The sequence below is a fragment of the Pimephales promelas genome, chromosome 23 (assembly GCF_988280905.1).
Source record: "Pimephales promelas chromosome 23, fPimPro1.hap1.1, whole genome shotgun sequence".
NCBI classification, from domain to species: domain Eukaryota; kingdom Metazoa; phylum Chordata; class Actinopteri; order Cypriniformes; family Leuciscidae; genus Pimephales; species Pimephales promelas.
This window is the reverse complement of record NC_142791.1, coordinates 8,881,817-8,904,722: the sequence shown is the minus strand read 5'-3', so window position 1 is coordinate 8,904,722 and position 22,906 is coordinate 8,881,817. Positions and strand designations below refer to the sequence as shown.

The window sequence follows — 22,906 nt, the reverse complement described above, 5'->3', positions numbered from 1 at the left end:
ATTAATCAATAGGCTAAATTAATATAGTATAGCTAATAATTAACAGTAGTTAAACCCTTTATTAGTGAAAAAATATTAATACATAAATAAATAGTTCAATACTTTTTAATTTGTATTTTCAAGTGCAATTTGAATTCCTTATTGTATTCTTAAGTGCTGTTTTTTTGCAAATCCCTTTTTAAAAAGAATAAATTATTTTTCAATCGCTTTTATTCTTTTTAAAAATTAATTACATTGCAATTGTATTTTGCTTTGCAGTGTTTTAATTCATTCATTCATTCATTTATTCATTGCATTAATTAATTGGTAAGCAAATGTATTAATGCCTATTTTTATTATCCAATTGGTTATTGATTAATACGTAAAATGCTTTATTACTATTTCCATGACACTTGTGGTTCCTCACACACTTGTCCTCTAAGGTTGTATTGTAGTTTTGCTAATATAAGAAAGTCATGCAACATAAAGCAAAATCACAATGACAAATGATAATAATAGTATTAATGATTAAAATATAACATTATAAAACAAAACAACAAAAAAACATGTTGTGCCGCCCGCTGCCAGTGGATGGCAGTAATGCGCTGTTGTAGTTTTCTACCCGCCGTCAACCAAAAATAAAAGAAGAAGAACATCGCAGTTCATTGGATGAATTTCTCATGTGGTTCATGTCCAACAGCCATTTTTGTAAAACACAAACAACAAGACGACCGAGCGAGACAGAAAAATTGCGACCGTTGCAGATACGGGAAAATATATATTCAATTAAACATCGAAACTCACACAAGACAAGTGATCAAAACGGAGACATACCAGTTGAAACCACCGGTTACTGCGAAGCACGAACGTGCAGAAGGAGTGAGTTCTTTAAAGAAGACCCAACTCCGGAGAAAACAGTGGCTGGCTAGTTTAGCCTAGCTGGCCAGCAGCAGGTTTGCATAAAGGGTACGTGCTAAATCCTTTTCTACATTTCATTGGGTTACGTTAGCGTGTTTTGTGTATTGGTTGGTGAAATCACATTTGAGTGTTAATCGCACATCTATGTGGTTCGAGCTAATCGCACAGTATCATTCATATGGCTCGTAGTGGAGAGTGGAGTAACGTTAGTGAAGGCCTGCAGCGAGGGCGCAACGCGAGCATATTCAGACTTTTCCGCTGCGGTTCCTTTTCATGGTCTTCTTAAAACCTCTCATTCGCTGATTATAATTAGATTACTTCTTAACCTTTACTAGAAAGCTTCTCTGTGGCTCAACCGTGTTGTATAAGTGCTGCGTTGAGCTGGTTGTGTTGCTTCTGGAGTTATGATTGTAGTTTGGAAAGTTTGTTGATGGTGAGCTATTTTATTTGCTCCCCTTTTGGCATATACAAATAAATGTTATTTAGTTGATTAAATCCCACCTGTAAAAGTTGTTGTTTTTACAGTTTTCATCTATAATAAATGTGCTGCTGACTGACTGATTTTATGTGCACATTTTTTACACGTTTTGTTGAAATAGTTTCATGACCATAGCTGTTTCATTCCTGTTGCTCTTCTTTAATGTGTGCATGATACATTTCCATTAAACATGTTCATAATGCAGCTAAAACTTCTGTAATTGGTGCATATAATATTTATAGTGTCTACTACTATAGTTTTAATTCAGTCAGGGTATCAATGATTGTCAGTGGTCACATTTGATTTGTGAGCTTTTTGATACACATGCTAAAATTGTAGATTTTATTAGTGTCATAAACCAAGTAAAAGGTAAATGTGCATTTAAATTTCGTTGCCGACAAAATAGCCTGTCAGTAAATTATTAGCTAAATTGTGACTAGTAGGTATTTTTGAGAAACTGAGAAGTCTTTCACTCTTGTTGTTTATTTGCGTTCATTTAGCTGTAAAAAATCTGGAATTTATGGTGGTTAAAAGCAGTTTGTTTTATTTGAATGGTAAAATTAATGATATGTATATATGTTATATAGTGTATAATTAAGTTTCTGCAACTGGTCAATATTGTGTGTGATTGTTATTTACTTAAATAGTCCTGTGATCAGTGTTATGTTTTAACTTAAAACTATTAAAATAATTGTTGAAATAAAGCTGAAAATATCTAAATATATTAAAGGGGAAAAAATGATGAAAATTAAAAATATTAAGCTGAATTAAATCTGCAGTCTGCAGTTTTTCCTCTTTGTCACCATCTCTGTTCGAACGGACAAAAAAACTTAGATGAATAGAAGAATTTGTTTTTTTGCTACAATTGATTAGACTATATGAAAATACATTTAAAATGTTACTGTAAAGTGTTGTAATAGTATTCGTATTTTATACATAACTTTACACTACCTGTAGGTGTGATTTAAATTAGATTTCCATGTAATCTGTCCATGAATCCATACAAATTTTATGCATAACAACAATTGGAAAAATGTTGAAATTGTTTTTTTTATGATGTACAACCGTTCACTGCTCGGAAAAGAATGAACATTATCATTGTTTGAAACTACTGAAAAGTGAATTTAATAATTTGAATAGAACTATCCTGATTCTGTCTCTTTAAGCCACTTGCATTTCATGATTTATATTTGCATTATAAGCGTTTTTTTTTTTTTGTCTGCAGGTGTGAGAAGTTGGGAGCTGAAGGCTTGCATATGTAAAAAATAATTCATAAAAATACAGAATATAAATAAAAGAGATCAAGATTAGAGAGGAGAGTTACCCAGCAATAGTTAGTTACAGCATTACAAACTGCCCTGAAAGTTTTTGTCCAACAGCAGTTGCTGTTTATGCTGCCACAAATTCTTAATTGGTGTATTTTTCCTCTGTAAAGTGTTTTCAATTTGCTGAATCTTTTTTAAAGATCTATAGTTACTGGCACATTAGGGTGTGTGCCATCTTTTGGAGCTCTTATATCTCGCTAGATATTCATCAGCCTTTATCTACCTAAAACTGGCAGCTATAATAATATTAATACAGAGTTTAGAATTACCAAGTCCACCTCAGCGCACAGAACCGCAGCATTCCTGTCCCCCCGTTTATCCTGCTCCTGTACAGTCCTGTTCTTTGGACGTGGTAAGCACACTGACCCCTTCCCATGACATGCTTTTTTTATTGTTTTATATTAATAACGTCTTATATTTCGATGTGTGTATGTTGAATGATAAATGAGACTCAGAAACCTCAATGCTTTGTTTTGTCATTTAATAACAGAACCCTTGAGCCCTCTGGACACACAGAATATGACTGCTGAGACACTTAACTTCGGTCCAGAATGGTAATATAACTTTTTCAGTTACCAACCCCTTGGCCGAAACTCGCCAAAATCAATATTTACTTGCGTTTGGTACTTGCAGAGTGTTTTTTGCACTTCAAGCATGTACTTTTTTGCACTTTGATGATTGAAGGATAAAGATTTAGACTCTTTGGCAGTATGTTTGAGGAGCACACTTTTTCTTCCATTGATCTGATCTAAGTTCTAACTAATGCAGCACATCTAGAAACATGAAGTTAATTGTTTTACCCTGTTAAACAAGTTTTAAAATGTGCTGGATAATCTGATTTTCTTTATTTGTATGATATGCTATAAATTTCTAAACTGCCACATTCTATTCAGTCCCTCCAGAAAAACGCGATTTTATGCGATCGCTGAATTCAATGTAAAAATCAGCCAAAGTCCGCATATTTATGCGGGGGCCGCATTTTTTCAAATACGCCGCACTTTCGCCGCATAAATTGCCGATTTCCGTGCAAAATATGCGGGGTTTGCATAATTTCATAATCCTCGCATTTTCGTTGCAAAAAACGTCACATGTATGTATCTTAGCAGAAAGTTGAAATGTTGCGTTTGCTTCACACAAGAGCAGCCATTTCCCCCTGTTTCCATGGGAACGTTATGAAGTGACGCAATTACGCGACGCCAGACAGACTCACGGAGGCGATCGACATCTCACAAATCGAACTCGTATAACTGTCTGTCACACGTTCTACTGTCACAACGTTACTTAATAAACAACATAAGATAAAAGAAGTAGCATCAAACAGAAATCACCCGCACACATGGGGTGTTCGAGGCGCACATATAACACTGCAGAGAGCTCTTAAAGGGGCCACACCTTATTTACACTCGTTACAGTCTGAAATAAAACAAGATGAGAAATTAAATATTCCCAGCACTTTCTATGATGTAGTATGCTTGCTTATCAAAGGAATTAACAAGAAATGACTCTTACATTAGCCTAGTGAGAACAGGATGTTGGGGGAATCACTTTTTTTCTCTTTTTCATCAAACCACAATTTTTGCAAGTTCCCTCAATTTTTGCAAATTCCTCGCATAAAATTGCATAAATATCCCGCATATTCCATCGCATTTTTAAAGAAAACGGGCCGCGTAATCAATCAATTTTTGCCCGCAACAATCACAAAAAAAACTCAGCGTTTTCCTGGAAAGACTGAATACTATTATGGCAAATGTTATATATAAATCGCAAATTTTGTCACAAATTTTTGGAAATTACCAACACAAAATCAGTCATTTTGATCGCAAAAATCACACAAAAAAATCGTGAAATCCTGGAGGGACTGTCTATTGTAGATGAAAAAAAAAAAAAATCTGGCTTCCTCCATAAGTGTCAGCAGGAGGAAACAGATGTTTCCTCTTTGAGTAAACTAATCTGTGTGTGTTTTTTTTTTTTTTTTTGATAATTAAAAAAAAATCAATTTCTCCTCTTGTTTTCTGCTTATACACAATATTGAATCCAGAATCATTATATAAATAGTCATGACAGTGTCTGCTTTCTTCAGGCTCCGTGCACTATCAAGAGGGGGGAGTGTGACGTCCCCTCCCGCTTCCCCTGCAATGCCAAAGTCCAAGTTGGCCGACTACCGCTATGGCCGCGAGGAGATGTTAGCACTTTATGTCAAAGATAACAAGGTGAGGGACTCAAGCCATCTGTAGTAAAAGTCTAATCAATTAAAGGCCGCCTCTATTACTCAAGGTTTTTTTTCTTTGTAGTAGTCAATAAGTGTTTGTCCATTACATTCTTACCTGAGATTTGCTTTGTGTGTTAAGATCCCTGAGGACATGCAGGATAAGGAGTTTGCTGCTATCCTGCAGGATGAGCCTCAGCAGCCATTGGCCTTGGTTCCCCTGACTGAGGAGGAACAGGTGAGTCTTCACTGATGCGTCTTGTGATTGTCACAAGAATCTAATTTCTTTGGATAAACATGAATGATATTGTTCGTTGTAAATAGATCAGTCATCTTTTTGATTGATTTTTCCTTTCACCTTTCAGAGAAACTTCTCGATGTCTGTGAACAGTGTGGCTGTGCTAAGGCTTATGGGTAAAGGAGGTGGCGCTGTACCAACAGGTGTAGCTAGAGGGCGTGGAAGCACAAGCACTCGAGGAGGTCGAGGTGGGTTGTGACCATTGGTGTGAGTTTGGAACGGGACTATCTGGTCAGCTGAAGTGGCGAGTGCTTAGAAAAACTTTGAAACCGGTCATTGTTTTTCCACGTGCTGAAATTACATGATTTATTTATAAAATTATTTCTGTATGGACATGAGTGTGAAATTAATTAGATTTTTTTGTGTGTGTGTGTGTCTGTATGTGTGACTACAATGAAGATCATCTTTCCAGCTACATGCGTTTCTTCATATTTTTTTTTTTTTTTAATATATATATAATTACAAAGAAATGTCAAGGTCACATTCCACCTCTTCCCAAGAAATGTATTATGTTTTATATAAATATATATTACTTTTTTATTTATATTGTTAATAGAAAACTATTTAAAATACTTAATAATCTTTTGTTTTTCTGTAGGGAGAGGCAGAGGAGAAGGTGGATTCTACCAAAGAAGTGTGGATGAAGAGGTTGGGTTTGGCCGAGGACGAGAGATGCACCGCAGCCAGAGCTGGGATGACAGGTGGGTAATATACAGTGCATATAAGTGAGATGTTCTCTTATGCTGATCATTAATATAATATTTTCTGTTTTAGAGGTGAGCGGCGCTTCGAGAAGCCCTTGAGGCGTGAAGGTGGACGTGGTGGATTTGAGGAGGGCGGAGCAGTAAGCAGGAAGGACTATACGCGCTCAGACAGCGATAACTGGCGGACGCTCAGAGAGGAGGCGGAGGAAGATGATGGGACAGATCCTGGGGGAAGCTGGAGGATTGCCGGATGTCGTCGTGAAGGTTCATTCATTTTTCATTAAATTCATTTGTATTATTATATTTCTTTGTTTAAACTTGTCTTCTCTCTCATCTAGACGGGGGTCCTCGTTCCGCAGGTTGGCGGGATCATGCCAGTGGGGACGGCCGTCGTAGGAAGTTTGACTTTGACTTCCGAGATGGAGAAGGTGGACGGAGAAGGGCTGGAAGTGAGGGAGGAGAGGAAGATCGAGATGGCCTGCCTGAATGGTGCACTGATGAAGAAGAGGGGGAGATGGGAACCTTTGATTCTTCTGGGGCCTTCATGTGCATCAAGGTTTGCTTGTGACCTCAAATACTATGTAGTTAAGATTAGGGCTGGGCGATATATATATATCGGATGACTTTGTTATGCGCATCTCGTCAGTTAAGCCGGTTCCTTGATTAGTAGTAAATCGCGATCACCTGCTATCAGATGGAGTGGCATTTACTACACAGAGCCGTAGTTCACTGACAAGCTGAGCCATATCGCATTAATTGTCATGGACGTATCGCCTGCGATAATTAATGCGATATGGCTCAAGCTTGTCAGTGAACCACGGCTCTGTGTAGTAAATGTCACTCCATCTGATAGCAGGTGATAGCGATTTACTACTAATCAAGGAACCGGATTTACTGATGAGATTCGCACAACAATGTCATCCGATAACCGATATATAACGCCCAGCCCAAGTTAAGATGCATTCTTAAAGGGATAGTCCACTTTTTTGGGAAATAGGCTCATTTTACAACTCCCCCAGAGTTAAACAGTTGGGTTTTAAATACATCCAGACGATTTTCTGATATTTAGAAGAATATCAGTAACCAGCCAGTTTCTGGTCTCATTGACTTCCATAGTAGGAAAAAAAATATACTATGGAAGTCAATGAGACCAGAAACTGTCTGGTTACTGATATTCTTCTAAATATCAGAAAATCGTCTGGATGTATTCGAAAACGGTAAAACCCAACTGTTTAACTGTGGGGGAGTGGTAAAATGAGCCTATTTCCAAAAAAAAAGTGGAGTATCCCTTTAAGTAAAAAATGAAATGTATTAAATGAGGTTTGTGTGACCCTTCAGAAAAACTCCAGAGATGCAATCCCCGAAGACCAGGAACTGGAATTTGAGGCTCTGGAGGAGGAAGAGGAGAGTAGTCAGGAGAAGACAGACAGCCCTGCTGATAAACGTAAGAAAACGCATAGTATTTCAGAAGCTCATTTGATGTGATCCAGTATGTCGTATATTTTACAAAAATTGGATGTTGCCCTCTATTCTGGATCATCTGACCTAGATTGGCATTAAACCATTTGTGTCTTCATTTCTCATGCTGAAATGTTTTCTCACTTTTTTTAACACTTTTCTAAATTTGTCTCTTCTTATTTTAGCTGAAGAGTGCGAGGCAACAGCTGTGTGGGATGGCGACAGGAAGTCATCATCATCATCTCCTCATGCTGTGTCTGCTCCTGCTCCTGTGCACCCTCCAGAGCAAGAGACTCCCAAACCCATAGCTCCTCCTCCCTTCAAACCTGCACCCCAGCCAGCCAAAGGTACACTTTCTTTTGCTTTTTTTTTTCTCGAGCCTTTTTCCTTTTTGTATCAAGAACTTTCAATGGAACACAATAGCATTGCGTTTGTTCTTATAGATGCAGCTTTAGTTGGCACCACACCTCAGATGAAGAGCTCCTTTCCTCCCTCAAACACTGGTACTGACCGTCCAACAGTTGGCGGAGACACCGAGGAGGAAGATGGCATGAAGCACCTTCAGCAGGTCAGTGTTGCTTATTTTTGTTGCTCTACATTCTTAAGATAGAAGCGTAAAGTTAAAAAAAAGATCTGTCTTTTAAAGGAGGCTGAGAAGATGGTGGCGTCTCTGCAAGACACGTCCCTCGAAGAAGAATGTTTCACTCAAGCTCTGCAGGAGAGCCACATCAACGTGACACACACTCACAATCACCCGAATTCCCACACACACTCTCACTCAACCCCGCACACTCTCCCGCACTCCGCTAGCGCTCTGCCCCTTTCCCACGAATCCGCAATGAAGTGGTTCTACAAAGACCCTCAAGGGGAGATTCAAGGTAAAGCTCACTACCGCATCAATGATCATAAGTGGAGGTTTTTATTACAGCTTAAAATATTGAGCTGTCTTGGTTGTCTCTCTTTCAGGTCCATTCACTACAGTGGAGATGTGTGAGTGGTATCAAGCGGGGTATTTCGCCATTAACCTGCTAGTCAAACGTGGCTGTGATGAGGGATTTCAGCCCTTGGGCGAGGTTATCAAGATGTGGGGACGTGTGCCTTTCTCTCCTGGCCCCTCCCCTCCTCCGCTTCTGGTGAGGAACTGGGAATTATTCCAAAAAGAGTTTCATGAAACTTTGTCATGTATTAGCAATAAGCCACTCAGGGTTTTGTCTTACAAATATTTTACTATTTTTAACCCTGTCATGCTCACGTGAAATAGTAGTCTGAATTTTCTTTTCTTTTTTTTTTAAATTGAACTATTTTTTTTAACCTTCAGACAAAATGTGAAGAAAAAAATTAGAATGCTTTTTTTTTGAGTATTCTATTTGATACATCAGGCTTTTATGGCTCATTTACTATGGCATACTATAGTAGAATATGGAGCTCATACTCTAGTAAAAAAAAAAAACATCAGTTTTAGTTAGAGGCCCAAACTGAGCAAAAAATCTGTAAATTGGTGCAGTTTCTTATATTTATATGGCCAAAACGTAAGATGAAATTCTTATAGCTTGTAATGTAAATCAATGAGATCTTTATAACATTATAACAGACTACATATACATATTATTGTGGGAACCGAAACAAATGATGATTGATGATGATTGACATTCCTTGATACTTACATTTCTCTATAAAAACAAAAAAACAAAACAAAAAACGAATACATGGATAATCAAATAGACCTGAGTTGCTTGAATGTCCATCTTGAAATATTACTAAGAATATAAATTTTACTCTTACATTTACTTCATAAAAATCAATAAAGATTTTACAGCAAAAAGACACATTTACCACTAAAGGTGGATCATTTTTAGAATAATACTAAAAGCCCGTTTACTTGCTAAAAACATCATTTATTGTCCTAGAAATGTTTGTATTAGTTATGATACAGTAAGCTTTACAGGTTATGGACTGTTCTTAAATGTGTAATCAAGCAAATCTCAGGTTGCTTATTGCTTTTATAAAATACTCAAGTAGTTGTTGGTGCTATAACCTTGGGGGCAGTGCTCTGACATATCGTAGCATCATGGGCAATCCAATTTCGGTTCCCATTTCAAGGTTTCTTCCTGTTCCCAAATCCTCCTGTCCTTCACCATCATTGCCTTACTGTTCTCCACTATCCAAAAAAAAAAAAAAGTTTAAAATATTAAATAGAAGTAAATTTTAGTCTTTTTTTTCTGTTCCTTTAGGGGAACATGGACCAGGAGCTGTTAAAGAAACAATTAGAACAAGCTGCCACTGCAGCCCTGTACCAACAACTTCAGATGAGATTTCAGCACATAAACCGGTAACCCCTTGCGATTAATGAATAAGCTAACCAAGTATATACATGATGTGTTTTGGGTTTGTGAGTGATGCTTTTGTGTCTCAGGTGTGGGGAGACTGGGATGCCTGCGATGAACAGGTCCATGTCAGTGCCAGATACCGGGCCCTTGTGGGACATGCCTACCTCAGTCTCTCAGCAGTCAGGTACTACCAGTTGCAATGATGCTTTGTAATAGCCACTTTATTTTGTGAAGTCTTATTCTTCACACAATGGCTTTTCTGATCTTTCGTTTTTAGGCGGTGAGACCAGTCTGTGGGACTTAACCATGAGTAGCTCCACTCAGGGTCCAACTCTTGAACATTTGCAGAAAGTAGGCAACTTATTTAATCTTCAAATTAAACTTCCATTCAACATATTCTAGACTTAAGTCGTCAGTCGTGCTGAAGTTTATTGGTTTTGTCTTGATCAATGGCATTTTATAGAAGTATTTGTGGTTTGTTAATTTAAAATAAGAAACAAAGGCAAAATATGTTTATTAATTGACCAATTTTTGCAACAAACATGTCTCTAACATCTATTATAAAACCAAAATGTTTCATTTAGAATTTTACCAGTTGTCAATTGACATGCAAATCTCCACCTTTGATGTTAAACAATATGTGCATACACTTATTAATAAAATTGATTTTAACAGTTAGCCTAGGGTTATTTTACAACATTAGCATCCTCATATACCATTTCACAGGTCTTGAACAGTAAATCGAAACATACATCTATATTTTGAATAAGATATATAATATAGTCTATTCACTGTCATTGTATACTATCTTTAGTCGCGGTCATGGCTAGTAGTTTTGTGTTAAGAAAAAAAAGCTTGTCGATATGAAGTTACGGTTATTGTACGTTTTAGTACTTAATGGTTACCGACAATGCCAACTAGTGCTTAGATTATTAACTACCTTACTAGTTTATGCAAGCCCTGCTGTATACATCCCTAGCGTTGACGTAAAAAACATGCTGCACTGTGACAGCTCATCTAGGTGATCACGTTTCGTGTTGACTTTGTGAATTGAGCATGTGCCGCCCATGTGTTAGATCCAGCAGGAGAGGCGTGAAGCTGAACTCAGGGTGAAGCGTGAAGAAGAGGAGAGGAAACGGAGGGAGGAAAAGCGCCGGCAGCAGGAGGAACAGAAGAGGAGAGAGGAGGAGGATCTTTATAGACGAAAACAGGTGAGCGTCCTCTCACACACTGGGCCACAACTGCTGCACTATGAAATGTTTAAAGTCCAACACCTTTGTGTTTTACAGCAGTGTCGTCAGCAGCAGGAGTTGATCATGAAGTTTCTGCAGCAGAGCCAGCAGCAGAGCATGTCAGGGGGCACAGGGTGGAGTGGAAGCCAGGCAGGAGCTCTCTCTCTAGGCAAAGCTTCAGGAAAGAGCATGGGACTCCTAGAGTTGGAGGCAGAGAGACTTCTCAAACTACAGCAGCAGCAGAGAGCACAGCAAAGGGTATAAACATCTTGACATCCACATGAGCAGTTGAAATCTGTTTAAAACTGCATCCGAATGGCTGGAAATTAGTTTGGGGTGTTTTTGTAAAGTGCTCCTGAAGGATGACATTCATGTGCATTCTGAACGTTTTCATTTGGGAATGTTTTATGAGGTCTTCCTTGTATTAGTTACTGTTATTTCACTTGCTGTTAGAAGGAAATTGTTTCTTCTGCTTTAACTCTTCATGTGTGTTTCAAATCAGCATGGAGGCTTGACTATGGGTCAGTGGAGTGATGGGCCAGCTGGGATGTGGTCAGGATCTAGTATGGAAGGGAAGGTTGGAGGTGGAAACCCTGCTATGGGCATGTGGGATGAGGCCATGAAGAACCAGGCCAGCCATCGCAACATTGGCCTAAAGAACAGCCGCAGCAGTCCCTCTCTCGGGTACACAAATTTACACTCACACAATTTACCTCTCCATATAAACCAATGTTTTTACACGCAGTGTTCACCTCAAACGTGTCCGTGTTCACAGTGATCAGTACTTGCTGAATCGGCGTAAGCGTACTGATGACGAGGAAAGGCTTCTGAAGCTTCTTCAAGGGATGAAACCTCAGGACGGTTTCACCACTTGGTGTGAACAGATGCTTCATGCTCTCAACAGTTCTGCAAATAACTCCTCTTCACTAGATGGTAACTGTCACATTTGTTGTTTGCTTGTCTTCCTGCTCTCTATTCCAAGAGGAACTGAAATTAGCATTCTTATATTTCTCTCTGTAGTGCCCACCATTGTGGCGTATCTGAAGGAAGTAGAGTCTCCGTATGAAGTTAATGACTTTATCCGCATTTATCTCGGCGATACCATTGAAGCCAAAGAGTTTGCCAAGCAGTTCCTGGAGCGCCGTGCCAAACAGAAAGCAAACCACCAGAGACAACAGCAGCAGGTTTCTAAATATCAATTTTTCTTTTGTGTGTTGTCTTTTTTTTTTTATGCATGCAATAGTCTTAATTAGGGGTGCAACGGTACAGATAGCCCACGGTACGGTCCGTACCTCGGTTTTTGGGCCACGGTCTCGGTTCGGTTTCGGTACATGTTTTGTGCAGAAAGAGACTGCTATTTCATCCCAAAAATATGTTTTATTTTTCTTATATGCATTAACATAATGTCACAGTAGGAAGAACATCAATGTGTATGAAATAAATTAACACTCTAGTCTGTACTGAACAGAACTAAGTAATACAACCTCTTCAACTACCACTTATAAAATACAAAATGTAAACAAACACACTTTAGAATATTCAAGTGGATCCCAATTCCAAACCTTGATAACTGGTATATAAAGTGATCAATGTGAAAGAAAAAGTGCACTTTTACCTTTAACAAACATAAATTAGCTTGTGGTTTGAATAAAAAGAGCCGAGCAAAATAATATAATTAAAAAAAACTTCATTCAGGATACAAAGTGCAATGTTATTTACTCATCCACTATTGAGAGATTATTGTGCAAAACTGCAGTCAAACGTTTGACTGGGTTTGCGTTATGCATCCACTAGATGTGCTGGGAATGTAGCGAGTGCGCGGAGCCGGAGCCTGGTGAGGCGTTTATTTAGTAAGCGTGAGCGCGCTGGGGCGGGCACAACGTACATTCGCAGCCTGACTCATATATTCAATGTGCGGCGGCTCGCTGCAGCAACGGCTCGCTGTTTTGAATGAGACGACCCGGTACTGTGAACGGGGAGCGGTTTTTTTGAACATCTGTGACGCGCGAGCAGCGCCGTGTGACAAAGCGGGCATATGCTGGACACGAGCGTGAGTTCGCGGGCGAATTTAATAACGCGGAGCGTTGTTAACTAATTCCATAAGGCGATCCGGATTATAAGGCACACTGTCGTTTTTTGAGAAGATTAAAGGCTTTTAAGTGCACCTTATAGTGCGGAAAATACGGGAAAAGGATCCGCACGAACTCTATTGCAAAACCGAAGTCCCGCGGGACACGAGGGTAGATTGTCCCGTGCAGGGCTGACCGAACGGTCCGGGATTTTACCGTGTACCGTTGCATCCCTAGTCTTAATGTACTGAAATTTTCCACAGCTATCCAAGGAAGTCTCTGGATTGAACATGAACTTCCCCCTGCAGGTAAAAAAAAAAAAAAAAGACATTCCATATTATAATCTTCGATATCATGATATCAGTAATTATTTTCATTAGGGCTGCAACAACGATTATTAAAATAGTTGGCAATGAATTTCATTATCGATTCGTTGTGTTGCGCGATTATTACGGCAGGCAATAATTCGCAGAGATCTTTGAGTATAAATTAAACAAATTTGAGTTGAGCGCGTAATGGAGTAGATCAATGAGGCACCGGACTGAGGCAAAGGCAAAACGAACTCTACGAGCGAGAGAGAGGCCGAGTGTGTCCGAGATTGTGCGAGAGAGAGAGCATTAGTAAATTGGTACATACTACATAGTTATATATCATTACTAACTATTAAAATATTTGTTAGTTGCAGCCCTAATTTGGATACATCTGGATTTATCACTTGCCCTTTTGCTTGTCCATTGTTGTATTTTAAAGTCTTCTGTTGTTTCTCCTCAAGTCAATGTTCCAGGCAGCTCACATGAGCAAGGGCAGCAGTGTGTTTGACACTCAGGGAGGAAAAGCAAAGAAAAAGCCTAGCATGATGCTCCACACTGACCCCAGTATCCTCGGTTAGTGTGCATGCTTTCATAAACACTCACGCACCCCTGCTGGGTTGCATTCAGTTTTACCCGTCAGCATGCATACATTACCTAGAATGACCCTCGCAACTACTGTTGTTTTAATCTGTGCTTTGGCTCCTAGTCAAATTCTTGCTGTCTGGGTCATAGTAAGATCCTCATCTAGAGAGGAGGATCCGTTTACTGATATGCTTATTGAAAAGCGTTTTCTACCCTGCTTCAAGGGGAAAAAAAGTTCAAGGAATGTTTATGAATTAGTCATTAGGATATTCCCAGATGGGACATTTCTTGTAGAAACTGCGAACCCTCAGACCTTTCAACCTCTGTTCTCCTGTTTCCCACCTCCGCAGGCTACTCATTCCTGGGGGGAGGTGAGCTGGAGCAGGTGGAGGATTACTGACCCAACCCGTCTACTTGAGTTTACCTGAGGCCTTAAACCTGGAGCAAATCAGCAGAGGAATGTGCACTGCTCAGTGAGGGAAGGGGTGGGGCAATATTTGTTCACGCCCCCTCTCTTTCTCCCTCCTTCTCTCACTCTGCACTGTGAGAGGAGCAGAAGGAGGTTCGTGTGAAGAGGAGTTCTTCTTCCGCATCCCTTCAGTAAAGCACCTTACCTAAACCATTGCACTTTAATGTTTTCATATTTGAAATGGAGTTTTTGTCCTTTTTTTACAATGCAAAATGTGTGAATATATTGTTGCATATATTATGTGTTGAATATTTGTATGAGTACACATACGAGAGGTAGGAACGGAGTGGGTTCCGCCGTATCGAACACGGAGGTTGAGAAACGTTCTTTGGGGAGATTAGTCGAGCGTCTCTCCTAACAGACAAACACTGTTGTATTTTTTATGTTCTTGGTAAAGCTATAGAAATATGAATTTGAAAACTTGAAGATTTGCACTTGTTTAACAAAAAAAACAAAAAAGATAAAAAAAAACAAAAAACGTAGGATAGGTTATGAGGATTTCTGTGTGTGCGTAAGAGATGAAGTCTGCACAAATTTTATTGCTTACCTGTATAAAACAAATGCCATGCTTTTATTTTGTTCAACACAATTTTTGTATTTCATTGAGCGTGTGTGCTAAAGTGTGTGTGTGAATGGGCAGAAGAAGTTAGTGTTTGTACATAGGCTCTTAAAGAGACCGATAGGACAGTCAAGCATTGCGTTTTTACCCTTCAGTGTTTCAAAGCGTGACTGAGGTGCTGTTTGGCCCGTTTGCCTCTGTTCTAAGAGGGCAACCGGGGTTTGTTTTGTGTTTAAATGTAGCTCCTCTGTTGTCTGTCCACAAAATACACTTACATTTCATCTCTTCCCCAATCACTCATTCTCTGTCCACGATGTGAACTATTGCCTTCTGTCCAGAAAGCGTGTGTGTGGATTCTGTTGGCTGGTGTTTTGAGACAGTCATGAGGGCGCTGTGATCCTGTATGTCAGTTGTTACTTTTTCTTTGCTGTTGAAAAAGGATGAATGAATTATTTTTTTATTGTTCTATACAAAGTATTCGAACTTTATCAGTTGGAGCACTTTCTAGGCTGCTACCTTGTATTTTTGAATAATGTTTTTATTTGTTAGTTTTTTTTTGTTTTGTTTTTTTGCCTCATGAGGATGTTGTATTATGAATGAATGTATTCCAAAAGAAACTATGTATAACAGCGTGTCTATAACAAGGCTTGAGTGTCTCGAGCGAAATGGGACACGCCTCACCATTCGGAATATGCCTGTTATCTGAGCGCATGGCCCTCACTGAGCTTACGGTCTCCGGCTGGTGCTCTTCCAGAACTTTCACGTCACCCGGAGATTGAGTTTGTCTCCCAACATCTTGATGGAACTGTTGTTTTTCCATCTTGTTACTTGCGCTCTTGATACAGGGCCATTGAGAGCCAAGGATCCACAGTGTGTAGCAGTATTTTCTTTTTTTTTACTTTGAAAGACATCTATTTCCCCCAATACATTGGTTTTGGGATCGAAATATGTGACGTTTTGCATCAAATGTTTATTCACCTGGATAGGAAGAGACTGAGGATCAGAACGAAGGACATCGTGGTACTTGATCTGTAGAAAAGAAAAGATTCCTGCTTTAAACGTATTTCACTCTTTATTCTGACTGGAATATATTTTTGTAAAAAAAAAAGTCAAAGACTAAAAACAAGCACGGAGAGGATATCAGCACTATCTCAAATGCCATCCTGGAGTGTGGAAAGGAGTGGCAACCAGCTGCATTTAGTGCTACACACAGAGAGACAGAGGGAGTACGTGTGGATCTTTTTCATCCACACCAAAGCGATGGAGTTTTCTGCATCCTTTGTGCTGCAATCCCCACTGCTCTCTTGCAACACTATCAAATGAAGGAGAGTCCTATAGCATTTGAAAAAAAGTGTTCATTTTGAATGTTTGATTTGAAAAACCCTTTATGCCTTTTTGAGAAGATTACTGTGTGGAGAAACCGCAGATTCTCACGTCTATCAATCATTTCTTCAAAAACTCCCTTCCCTGCTGAGGGTTGAGGAGTCTAGATGTGATGAATGTTTGGAGAGGAGGAGATGGACGGACACAAACTCCCCTCGTTTTTTCACTTGAACTAAACCTCAAGGACACAGACCTGTCATGATTGTCTGTTATACAATGAGAAATTGGGACTATTACAGAAATTGTTGACATGAAAGGAGTTCATGGATGTAAGTTGAAACAACCGAACTGCAGCGAAGCAGGTGAGATGCGAAAGCCTGAGATTCTGAACTATTTTACTCATTGTGCTTGTGATTTAATCCTGTTATTTTTTGTTTTTCAGTTCTTCAAGGATGGACGTAACCCTGCTTGGACCGTCACATGCACCAGAACATATCTTCTGATGTCGTCAAACTGGATTGAGCAAGAGACCACCACTTTCTCTTCTCTTGTTTTTCGCTTCCTCTCTCTTTCAAGAAAGAGACGTAAAATGGGAGCCACAGACAGACTAGGTGCGTGGAGAGACTTTGTATGTGTCTGTAGAAAGACGCTCTTACATTCTCCCGTCTTGCTCGCGAGAGATGTGGACTGGGTGCGCTGTAAATAATGTAAATGATTTTGGTCCTGGTTTGAGTTCTGTCCATCTTAGGCCATCATTTTGGGTGTTTCACATGCCTTAATTGTAAAAAATAGAACTGCCCTGCTTGAAATTTAATGTAACGCTTATTAGAATAACAGCACAGGCTGTATGTACACCATTCGGTCATCTAAAGGAGTCGAAGCCTGGCTGAGGATGTTTCCCCTACATTGACTTTACTCATCATACCAGGCTGTGGGATGTTTCCACAGTGTTTCTATGTATTGTTGGTATGTTAATGTTCAAGTAATTAACTGCAACTATTGACATGTATAGATAAAGGTTGATGATGAATATTGGCACATACTGAATATAAAAAAAGAATTGTAAAGGTTAAAAAAAGAGGTTTGCCTTCCTCTATCAATTCATCATTTAAATTTTTTGAGTTTTAAATAAGGTGAGTATGTACAGAATATGGGGCTTAGGTTTTCTTTGAAAAGATCAAAATATGTTAAATCGAAAATAAAAAAAATGTAAATATTGAGCTTTTTGGTCATTATTTTGCTATTACTGTGGGTGTCGACCAGGGTTTCTCAACTTTCGCCCTCAAGAGCCATTCATGGAGTTTAGCTCCTCCAACTCTAATTAAACACACCTCAATAAGCTAATCATGGGCTTTAGGCTTAATAGAAAGTTACAGGCAGGTGTGTTTGATCATGTTTGGAGCTAAACTCTGCAGGGAAGTGGACCTCCAGGGCCAGAGTTGAGAACCCCTGGTTTAGATTACAGTTGTTTTTAGTCCTGTGCAAATGTACCCGGTAGTCAGATTTGACTCCTACTTTGCGGCTGTTCTCCACTATGAGGCAGTATTATCACACTTCTGCTTCAGAACCTCATAGAGATTGTCTTGAAGATTCCGTGATGATTGTAGCTCTCAAACGTTTTAATTCAATAAGGTAAATTAAATTGCCAAAAAATAAATACAAAAAAAAAAAAAAATCATCGTAGGCTACTTTGTCTACAAATTTTCAGTTCTTCTGAATCTTTAGAGAGCATAACCCTCTTTTCACCTTTTGATTCCCCTAAAGAAACCCAGCATCACCCTTTTGTACCGTTTAGAACAGGGCATAAGGTTTAAGTGCTCAAACCCTGTCCTGATACGCCTCGAGCTATTTGTTAAAGTTGAGGCGTTTTGACAAACGACTCATTGAAATGATTTACAATGAATTGAAATCAATTCGAGCCCTTCTAACCTCACAAGTCAAAGCATGGTTATTTTGATTTGTTGGTCAGCGAGCTGTAGTAACATTTAAATTTGGTAGTATTCAAATTATTACCTCAGAGAAGAGCTTTTCTCATGTACAAACTCTCCTCCCCGTCAGTCAGCAACACGCGCTTACTTCCAGCAGGTGTTGCCATGTCCGCTTATTATAGGCAAATAAAAGACATGACCTTAGATTACCTAAATTATTGAAATAGGTAATTAAAAAATACTATTATTTAATATATTTTTTTCTGTATTGCATATTTAACCGTCCTCAGTCTAGATTATATTTAATATGTATTTCTGTCTTGATCAATTAAATTAAGCAGCCCCCCCCCCCCCCCCTTATTTATAAATAACCACCAAATCTTTATAAGTAATAATAAAAATAAAATAAAAACAGTGGTAATCTAATTCGGTTAGCCTTGTGTTTTTCAGGAGATGTTGCTTGATTCTCTTGAGATCTGGCAACAACGCCGCCGGCGCGCGAGTCAAAGCGCGAGACTTTGCGGAGCAGCAGAGAACCGGACGGAGCGGAGAACAGCACGCGTTGTTTCCATGGACCACAGGAATATATCGTTTCTTGTTCACATCGTCTCTACGTTTGTTTCAAACGACCCTTACCGATTACTGTCACTTTAGTTTCCTTTACTGCCCTAAACCGGGGTTATCTTTTGTTTTTCGTGTCGGACTGTTATTCATTTGGTAATTAACTGAAGTGTTGGTGGACATCCTCAACGTTGTTTCAGGACTGGCCATTATTAGCGTGAATATTTTGGATATTAGATGAGAGCGAAAAGTTACATTTTGAACTGAGTTTTCTGCTTCAGCGAGACTTTTGTCCGCCAACGGACCGAATTATTTGCAGCCGGTCGTCGTCATTTACTCAGCATGAGTAAAAATACAACTTCAAGACATTGACAGAAATGCTAATGCTGCGGTTTATGGAGAGACATTTCTAGGGGGGGGAAATCACCCGCAGTGGACCTGGCGCCCTTCACCAGTCTCTGTGCACTTCAAAAACATTTAACTTCACCCCATGCACGATCATAATATTATTCTAAATTCATCCCAATTCAGATTCGTATGGCTTTGCCTTCACAAATCTGACAGTACTTGAGACTTTCAGCTGAGGTCATTGCCTCCTTTGAATGGAACAAAAGGAGGTTGATGTTTCTGAATCTGCTTTCTTTATACAAACATTCCGAGATTTATGCTCCGAGTCTTTCAGATGTGGATGTTGCGGTCACACCATCTCCTCAATTGCAGGGGGATCTAGTAAAGTTCAGCACCCCACTAGTCTTTTGTCTCCATTAGGTCCCATTCATTTGTCTTGTAGGAGGAACATGGGAGTCCAGACGAGGGGAGCCTGGGTGGCAATGGCGTTCTCGGACTGGGTCAGTGGATTGGGATTTCTCTTAATCTTCCTGATGATGAGTTTAGCTGTGGATGCGACCAACATGGAGCCAGTCTACTGGAACTCTTTAAACAGAAGGTACGTTGGTGGTTGATGGAAAACTAATGCACCCAGATACAAATTTTGCAACAAGTTCAGACTATGGACTATGAGAGTCAAATGTAGTATGAAAAATACAATTTGTCAATTCACATTCATGCACATATTCCTTGCATTGAGCTAGTTGGAACAAAATGTTGTACCATAAGATGATTCTTGGCATTTTTATTAATGTATATTTATTTTGATTGTCCATTTAACAGATATTTTAGTCAATTTTATTGTAAACCACATAGAGTTGTCCTGGAAAACCTAAAAAATATAGGATGATTTCTAAAGTTCTATACGGAGAGTTCAGATGCAAAAGCCTCTAAATGCCATTTGAAATTTTCTTCTAAAATGACCATTTTTATCAAGCTTGTATGTTTAAGTTCAGTAATTTCACTTAAATAACAATTAATAGGTAATCTTCATTGCCATTAAAGTGAAATTACTGAACTTAAACATACAAGCTTGATAAAAATTATCATTTTAGAAGAAAATTTCAAATGGCATTTAGAGGCTTTTGCATCTGAACTCTTCATACATTTGTGCGCCATGGACTGAAGTTTTTCTTTGGGTGGATTTTCTGTTTTCTGAGTGCTATTTCTATGAACTGTTTTTTTTTTTTTTTTTTTTTTTTTTTTTTTTTTTTTTTACTGATAAACTGAGTCATTATCCAGTCAACTGAAAAGTGATAGAACAATCATTGAAATAGGTCAGAAAGTGTGGGAAACTTTGTACACATAAATTTAAGCCCAGTTGGGACAGGGGTGACTTTGGCCAGGGGATGCAGTCTAGTTAACGGTTTGGACAGACACCATCGACTGAGAGAGACGGGAGGGCATTTTCCGGCTGGCTGCCTCCCGTTTATGGGTCGCGTGCATGCCTTCCCTAGATAAACCATTTATGCTTCACCCACAGTGACACAATCTGCAAACCCACGCAAAGGTACTCAAAATTTTGTCCATGCTGAGGATGCTCTCTGGACAAGAGGAAATGAGAAGCCACATATAGAAGAGTTTAAACCTTGAGTGAGTGACAGAATTAGCGATTTCACTCAACTCTGAGAAGAACATGAATAACTAAGTGGGAAAAAAATTCTGTTTAGGGAACTACATTCTTGATGTTTTCACCGCAATACCATTGAACCGTTTTTTGGTTTCCCTAAGAACCATTCATAAAATAACCTTTTTTTCCCTAGTGTGAAGAAAGTTTAATAAATAAAGAAACCTTTCTTTTTAAAGAAACATGCCGATCTTTTGAGACTTATTCACCATATCCCCCAGAGTTAGATGAATCCATACATACTTTTTTTCATATCCGTGCGTGCTGTAACTTTATCTGACGCATCCATTGCTAGCCTTGCTTAGCACAAAGACTGGATGTAAATGGCTCCAGCTAGCATACTAATTTCAATAAGTGACAAAATAACACAAACATTTTCCTAGTTACATGTTATGATTTGTATAGTCACAGAGTGTACAAATTTCAAGGTCATATGAGACACAGCCATCTTTTAACCGGATAAATATTGGGAACTATATTCTCAGCACCGTGGTGAGGAGCAGAGAGTTCGTTCAGAGTTGGAGTATAGAGTCAGCAATTACTAGATTGTAAAATTGTAAAGAGCTGTGACATTAAACAGTTGAGACCAGGTAATACCATGTTTCATAGAATTCCAACTAAACACGCTGACCTGATAAATCAATGGCTAAGTTACTTTTTCTGGATATAACGTTAGATCCAAACAAACCTGAAGAGATCATCAAGGACCATCGTGTTTGCTCAGTACATTTCACTGAGGACGACTATTTTGAAAAAATTGAGTTTGCCACACGGACCATGAAACGTGGGCTGAAGGTGCGTCTCAGGTGCTGCGGTAATCACTCCGCCCAAGTAGCAGTGCTTCGCATTCTTAGAATATAGTTCCCAGTATTTATACGGTTAAAAGATGTCTGTGTCTCATATGACCTTGTTATTTGTACGCTCTGTGACTATACAATCACAAAATGTTTGTGTAATTTTGTCACTTATTGTGATTAGTATGCTAGCTGGAGCCATTTACATCCAGTCTTTGTGCTAAGCTAGGCTAGCGGTGGTTGTGTCAGGTAGAATTACAGCACGCACGGAGATGGAAAAGATATATGTATGGACTTATCTAACTCTGGGGGATACAGTGAATAAGCTAAAGTCCCAAAAAGTCAGAGTGTTCCTTTAAGACTAGTTTAAAAAAAAAGTGTACACATGGTAGAGACATATAGTCAGAGGCAGAAAAGATAAACATCATTGGTTAAAAGAGCAAAAAGATTAAAAAAGATTAAACTGAGGCTGAGCAAAAAAAAAAAAAAAAACGTTCAACTTGTGTAAAGAGAAGGAATTCAGGGGTTTGGGCAGATAAAGTCATATATATATAAAAAAAGACATGGAGAAAGTCACTCATCCATATGAAACAAATGTTCCCTATGATATCTGAAAAGGTCAACGTGTTTACTCACACCCCACCAGTCACATCCCTCCCAGGTCATCTTGCTCTCTTTTTTTCACTTCTTTTCTCTCCTTCTCTCTCTCTCTCTCTCTCTCACATATAGGCCTATTAACACATATGCACACCAGACAGTTGAACATTTCAGCAGCCATACAGACACGCCAGAATATTAAAATTTAATATTAATTTAATACGATTTTTTTTATCATGAGCTTGCTGTGATTCATTTTATGAATATTAGACACTGAATACTGTTTTATATATATACAGTATTTATTAAATATATTGAACACAAAATAAAATAAAATTACAATAAAAAGTGCTTTACAAACAAATGTGAAATTCACTGAACTTCATACAAAGTAAATGTTTCCCAGATTATATTTTTTATAATTTGCTTTGACTTCAGTACAGTAATTTAAAGTACAGTTAGTAATATAATATAAAAGCCAATTGTTTAATTTTGCAAGCATAATGGCTCATAATGTCTCAAACAATATACATTTTATATTTTAGGAAGAAAAAAAGTGATAAAGTTCAGCAGAAAAAAATGTGGAAAAAACAACTAATTACTTTTATTAAAGATTAAAAAGACAAACAATTTTTAGAATGAAGTACGATACATCATTAAGACCAGAAATGTGCATTACAATGTAAATAGGGTCAACCTGACAATAAACTCTAAAAGTTCTTAAGTCATGTAGCACCTGATGTCTGGAGAAAATCATTAGTATTTCCATAGAGT

At 38.6% G+C, this 22,906-nt stretch overlaps 2 protein-coding genes across 3 annotated transcripts in view; both read left to right on the top strand.

Moving 5' to 3' along the window:
* The first annotated feature begins 672 nt into the window (after window positions 1-672).
* On the top strand, window positions 673-17,458 carry gigyf1b (GRB10 interacting GYF protein 1b). Its single transcript, XM_039675667.2, has 26 exons — window positions 673-945; window positions 2,601-3,052; window positions 3,191-3,254; window positions 4,781-4,910; window positions 5,049-5,144; window positions 5,272-5,392; window positions 5,803-5,905; window positions 5,979-6,172; window positions 6,247-6,464; window positions 7,247-7,352; window positions 7,552-7,713; window positions 7,810-7,934; window positions 8,013-8,244; window positions 8,333-8,499; window positions 9,598-9,695; window positions 9,780-9,877; window positions 9,971-10,044; window positions 10,770-10,904; window positions 10,983-11,183; window positions 11,428-11,609; window positions 11,701-11,858; window positions 11,946-12,109; window positions 13,258-13,302; window positions 13,767-13,878; window positions 14,238-16,600; window positions 16,681-17,458. The coding sequence occupies exons 3-25, from the start codon at window positions 3,220-3,222 to the stop codon at window positions 14,285-14,287; spliced, it is 3,006 nt and encodes a 1,001-aa protein (XP_039531601.2). The 5' UTR covers window positions 673-945; window positions 2,601-3,052; window positions 3,191-3,219; the 3' UTR covers window positions 14,288-16,600; window positions 16,681-17,458.
* Window positions 17,459-18,628: 1,170 nt separating this feature from the next.
* Window positions 18,629-22,906, top strand: part of efnb3a (ephrin B3a) — a 38,873-nt gene continuing 34,595 nt past the window's right edge. For both annotated transcript variants that reach the window (XM_089126525.1, XM_039675670.2), the window contains exon 1: window positions 18,629-19,673. In XM_089126525.1, the coding sequence (XP_088982651.1) occupies window positions 19,330-19,673 (344 nt within the window). In that variant the 5' untranslated portion in view covers window positions 18,629-19,329. The remainder of the gene's footprint in view (window positions 19,674-22,906) is intronic.

Bases quoted from the DNA above. Each gene is read 5' to 3' on its own strand.
- gigyf1b (XM_039675667.2), top strand. From the start codon at position 3,220: ATGACTGCTGAGACACTTAACTTCGGTCCAGAATG. The intron at 6,465-7,246 runs GTTTGCTTGTGA...GTGACCCTTCAG, and splicing joins GGGCCTTCATGTGCATCAAG to AAAAACTCCAGAGATGCAAT. The intron at 7,935-8,012 runs GTCAGTGTTGCT...TGTCTTTTAAAG, and splicing joins GCATGAAGCACCTTCAGCAG to GAGGCTGAGAAGATGGTGGC.